Source organism: Urtica dioica, chromosome 2 (genome assembly GCF_054948205.1).
Source record: "Urtica dioica subsp. dioica isolate 48M chromosome 2, U.dioica_male_clone48M_v1_H2, whole genome shotgun sequence".
Lineage (NCBI taxonomy): Eukaryota > Viridiplantae > Streptophyta > Magnoliopsida > Rosales > Urticaceae > Urtica > Urtica dioica.
Genome location: NC_142757.1, coordinates 32,172,671 through 32,178,502, shown reverse-complemented (window position 1 = coordinate 32,178,502; position 5,832 = coordinate 32,172,671). Strand labels below are relative to the sequence as shown.

At 36.2% G+C, this 5,832-nt stretch overlaps 1 protein-coding gene across 2 annotated transcripts; it reads left to right on the top strand.

Moving 5' to 3' along the window:
* The first annotated feature begins 462 nt into the window (after positions 1 to 462).
* On the top strand, positions 463 to 3,010 carry LOC149404390 (factor of DNA methylation 1-like). Of its 2 annotated transcripts, XM_089608052.1 has the most exons (4): positions 463 to 636; positions 1,182 to 2,114; positions 2,305 to 2,412; positions 2,525 to 2,658. In XM_089608052.1, exons 2-3 carry the CDS (start codon positions 1,220 to 1,222, stop codon positions 2,406 to 2,408), a joined length of 999 nt encoding a protein of 332 aa, XP_089464178.1. In that variant the 5' UTR covers positions 463 to 636; positions 1,182 to 1,219; the 3' UTR covers positions 2,409 to 2,412; positions 2,525 to 2,658. The 2 variants fall into 2 exon arrangements, with proteins under 2 accessions (XP_089464178.1, XP_089464177.1); XM_089608051.1 differs by lacking the exon at positions 2,305 to 2,412 and having other exon boundaries at positions 503 to 636; positions 2,525 to 3,010.
* The last annotated feature ends 2,822 nt before the right edge of the window (positions 3,011 to 5,832 follow it).

The window sequence follows — 5,832 nt, the reverse complement described above, 5'->3', positions numbered from 1 at the left end:
TCATCGGAATTTTTACATGATTTTCATCCGAAAAGGTCGGAATTCATCGGAAATAACGTTAAATTCCGGAAACTTTTACCTACATCTACCAACTTTATTTTTTCTATACAAGCTATATGACTAAAGCAATAAAAGATGAATGGAGAAGCATACTTACCCATTTTGAAGGAATTACACCAATTGGATACGCGAAATGATGAAAAAATGATAGAGAATGAGAGAGAATGAGAGAAGTAGAGAATGAATTTTTTTTAGAAGTGTTATATGGTCTTGTAAGGGTATTTTTGTCCGAAATGTGTCCAAAAGTCTAATTTTTGATATTTTTTAAGTAACGGGTGTAATGGTGATATTTTCATAGTTTTTTAGTCTAGAAAATGAAATTTCTCAAAGTAAATGTCCTTTTTATTTTGAGCAGCGAATGAACGATTTCTAATCAGCTACGGTGTGGAATATGTAAATCCGTCATATTATTACTCAAACTAGCGTTCTGAGCTTGAGATCCACCTCCAAATCAAGTACACGCGTCGACGTACGGACCTCGCTAAGAGTGCATAAAGAGAATAAAAAGGTCTTACCATTTCTGTCCCTCTATAGGCTCAGCAAACCATTTTTTTGTGCGACTCTTGCTCTTCGTCTGTAAGTCTCTTTCTACCACATTAGAGTTCATGATTTTTTTTTAATTCACCTTTCTCTGTTTTCATAGCTGCTTGAATGAATAAAGTTGTTGCTCTTGAGAAAAGTGATTTTTTTTTTTTGTTAGTTTGCATGCGGAAAGGATTATGTCGTGTAAAAATACATTACGTTGAAAATCTTAGGTCTAATGGTTTCTCATATTTGGTTCTCTTTTCCGGCCGAAGCTTGTACTTTTCTACCACATTAGAGTGGATTTTTTTTAATTTTTTTTTTTTTTTTTACCTTTCTCTGTTTTCGTAGCTGCTTGAATGAAAGAAGTTGTTTCTCTTAAGAAAATTGATTTTTTTTTAGTTTGGATGTGGAAATAATTATGTTGTGTAATAACGTATTATATTATAATCTGTAATTTTGTATGTATTTACCGTTATCTTGTACCACATGTAATTGACATACAAGTGTATGTAATGATCCATGGGGTATCCGTGCATGATTTTATTTTATTTGTTTTTCCTGATCTTGATTCAACTTGTGGTTCTGTGTTTTTTCAGCTTGTTATCTGGTGGAGCTTTAGAACAAAACAATTCGGATGGATCATAGTGACTCGGATGTCAGTGACTCCGAAATCCAGGAATATGCAGAGAAACCATATAGGCAACTGAAAGACGGGACGTTCAAAGTGAAGGGTCTTAACGGCACTCTTCGGTGCCCATTTTGCGCCCAAAAGAAGAAGCAAGACTACAAGTACAAGGACTTGCTTCAACACGCCACTGGAGTCGCTAAAGGCTCGGCCAACAGGAAAGCCAAACAGAAAGCGAACCACCTAGCATTGTCAAAGTATCTCCAAGACTATCTTGCCAACGAAGTCGACGGTTCTGAGCTTCCGGTCAACTCTAAGCCCGCGGTCAAGACCGAGGAGAAGGACGAAGAGCTCTATGTGTGGCCTTGGATGGGGATTATAGTCAACATAACGGGCAAAAAGGACGGCACTGGATTTCCCAACTCTGCTCAATGGCTGATAGAGTTTGCGAAACACAAACCCTCCGAGGTTCTGACCTTCTGGAACGGAAAGGACCCGACTTCCGAGGCAATCGTCATCTTTGGGGCGGATATGAACGGGTTTATGAACGGAGCCGAGTTCGAGAAAGGGTTTGAGAAAAATGGGTTCGGTAAAAAGGATTGGATGAACACGCATAGATCACGGCTCGGTCTGAATATTTTCGGCTGGTGTGCTCGCGAGGAAGATTACAAGGCCCCGGGGCCGATTGGAGAGTACCTTCGCGAGAGAGGAAAGTTGACGACTTTCTCTGAGATCATCCAGGAAGTGAATCAGATCCGAAACATTGTGGTGGCTCAGCTGGTTTATCAGATTGATGCCACCAATGAAGACCTCAACAAGCTCAATTACCAGTATAATCAGAAGGCTGCCGCATTAAATAGGATACTCGAAGAGAAAGCTACGTTGCACAAACAATTCAGTGAAGGTCAATTCTGCCTCTTTTTCTATGTCTTTTTAATGTGTTTCATGAATTAAAGTCATGATGAGAAGTTACTAAAGAAAACACAGTATTGGGTAAAATAAAAAAATAAGTAGATTGGCATACAAGATAATGGGATAGCCCGATGAGAGTCTTACGATTTATCTACTAGTAGTTAATTAATTCATTGTGTTAGGCCACACGAGAGATTCACTCTCTGCAAGGTTTCATCTGGGATTTCTGTGTGGGGTGTCCTTCTGGTTAAAGATTGCGCTCTGTCACCAAGGCCCAGGCTATTGATTAGGTCATCCATATAAATAAATAATATATGCCAAATTGAAGTTGTTTGATTTATTATTATTATTTTATTGTTTTGTGAATAATTTTATAATGGACAATCTTTTTTACTTGATTAGATTCGAGGAGGTTGCAGATTATTGCACGCGATAATATCAAGAGGATTTTGGCGGAGCAAGATAAGCTAAGCTCTGAGTTGGAAAGAAAAAAGAAAAAACTTGATTCCTGGAATGAAGAACTTAGCAAGCGCGAAGCGCAAACAGACCGGGAACGGGAAAAGCTTGAAGAGATAAAAAAGAAGGTAAGCGTATATTGAAATGTCATTAAGATAAGTCGGGAAAAGCTTGAAAGAAATCGAATAGTTCAACCCAAGCGGAAGATAGATTGTAAAATCTCGTCGGAGCTTCAAGGACGGAAGACGAGCCACTCTAAGGAGTTCATTGCTTTTTTGCTTGGCCACTATGAAGAGAGCCCGGTGAAAGGAGAAGACAACAGATCTTGGTTTTTATGGTTGTTCTCTGTTAATAATAAACCAACGATGACTATATCCAGACAGTTATCTACGTAGATTATTATATCTACTATAAGCCTGGTTTTTATTTTTATTTTGTTTGCTTTATTATTATTTAAAGTTTTTATTTAAATCAAAGGTGAACATATATTAACTAATTAATTAATTTTTTTTTTTTTTGAAAAATAGAAATCTATTATTAATCACAAACGTTCTTGATTAATTACAGACTCTATCGAAGGAGGAAAATCCTCCAACCAAATGAGTTTATCATCTATGTAAAGAGCGTAAGTTGCTAACTCATGGGCTGCCATGTTGGCCTCCCTATAAAAGTGAGACAATTTTACTCCTGGAAAGTTAGACAATAAACTAGATACATCAGACAAAGTGGAACCAAACTCATTCTTGAAAAAAGTTTTCCTCTCCAAAGCTTGCACCACCGTCTTAGTATCTGACTCCATAAAGTGGATAGGCAGAAACACGTCCAAAGCCCAAGATAAGCCATAACGGAGACCGAGAGCTTCAGCTTCTTTGACCGTGAATTTGCCTGAGAGATTTTGAGCCAATGCAGCCATAACCAGTTCAGAAGAGTTGCGAATAACAGCTCCAATTCCAGCAAAGTTATAAGTTCTTGGAATTGAGACATCGACGTTGAGCTTGTAGAGGTCGCAACTTGGGGTACCCATCTTGCTTAGGAGCGGTCCTGTTTGGGGTCAGGACCACTCGGCAAGCTAACAGAAGATGAGCGTCTGGATTGGGCAGACTGAAATTCAAGAAGAAAATTTGACGTACGCGAGGTAATCTGGTAAGGGTCCTTAATGTTTTCAAAGATCCTTATAAGTGTCCAGCCATCTACTTATAATTTTTGCTTGATAAGCGAAGATAAGGGAATTTTAGGTATAAGACCACGTTTGTGTTCCTTAACTAATCGTTCATGATTTGTTCCCATGTATTGCATTAGATTCAATTGTATTGCAATTTAGGGACACGATAACACTATTCCATATTTTAGTAACTAAACCATTTATATGTTAATATTTCAGAGTAATAAAAAACAGATAATGTGATCTTTTATTTACCGACTTTTAATATTGTACAGATCTTCAAAACATTCAACAAAGGAGAATCTATGTCAAAATAAAAATAAAATTGAACCCTTTTAAATTATGATGTATTTATGAATTGAAATTTATTTAAAGAATTTCAAGGTGAAAGTGTGAGACGGGGTACTGAGATGTACAAAAAAAAAACAAAGACATCGAAATTATATAATTAAACAGAATATACATGTAGTTTCAGGATAAAACTATTAAATTACAAGATTTAACTATGTACAAATAGAAGTGCTGAGAAGTTGGGAATACAAAAGATATTAGGAAGTAAAAAACGTGAAGCTGAGAGGATACAACTGGCTTAAGAACTGGGAAATATGATCTTAAATTTCCAAAGGCAGGATTACGGTTTCGATTAGTGGCTTGATCCCATAGAAGCAGTTGAATTGACTGATTGTTTTGTTGATTTCTTGTTAGGAATTGGTGGATCTTTGCAGGGATATTTGAGGTCGTCTTGTTTTCCAGCATCAACCGGGTTTTTATAGCATTTTGTTCCATGATTGCTTTCCCTTTCCATACTAGCGAGCTGTTTCGTCAGAGGTATGAGTTCCATCTGTGGTTGTTTTCTACGAGGCAATTAGAATAATAGTTTTAAAAAAATGAGGTGAAGACATAAAGAAAAAATAAAAATTCATATGGTAGATTGATGAAAGAATAAATACCTCAGATGTTGCCAATGTCATGGATTTGTAATGTTCAACATGGGATTTTTGAAGGCCAACATGGGTCTAAGTGATGTGTTTATAGTAGTACACAGACTGGGGGAGTGGTTTAAATATGATGAGGTATTGCCAAAAATGGTGAGAAAATGTTGTTTGAGGGGATCCTCGTCAGGGGCCGGGGTGGTATGGTGATTTTATTGGAAAGTGGGAGATCAGCTGATTTCCATCATTGGAAAAAAGGATATGGATTAGAGGAAGATAAGGTTCGGTTTGGAACCTATAATTTGTATTAATTATATTTATCTATATATGTGTGTGTAATATAAACGAGAATTCTGTTAGAAGAAGAATTACCAAAAACCAGCCACGATCTTGGAAAAGAACTGCAGAGTGACTGTAAAAAAACTGCAAAGAGAAACTGCAAAAAAACTGCCTAAAGAATTGGAAAAGGAAACTGCAAAAAGAAACTGCCCAAAAAAAAACTGCAAAAGAGTAACTAACTATTTCAAAAAAAACATTATTCAGAAAGCAATCTGTAACGTAAGAAAGTTTTGTATATTTTTATCTGCAAGTGATTATATTTTTTAAAACTACTGTAGTTTCTTAAAAGAGAGACAGAGTGAAAAATTTCAGATTGCTGAAGCTATTCTGATTGCTTGTAAGAAAAACAAATATGAAGTGAAGCTCGAACGGCGTTAAAAAAATTCCTTGAAAATGATCGACTAGTCGGGAAAAAACCAATTATTACAGCTCTAAGCCAAGCTAAGTTCCGTTATCAAATTATGAAAAAGAAATAAAGTCAGAAGACATGAAAAGGGAAAAGCACCTTTATAAGACTTTATGTTTATTAACTCATTTGCAGTGTCACCGAGGAAAATATATCAGATTAACTTCCTTTAAAAAGAAAGAAATTAAAAAAGAAAAACTTATTTTCTGTCTGGTCATATTTAAACTAATTTGGAACAGGCATGTATACTGAGGGTCATTGGCCATTTTCATTAGCCCATCACAGTAACATTGGATTCCTATATTTTCTAATCAGAGACTAATTTAGAAAGCTCATGCTTTGCAACATATAAATCTTCAGTAAAACAAATGCACCTCAAAAGCTGACTTCACATTTCAAAGGAGTGTCTAAAAGT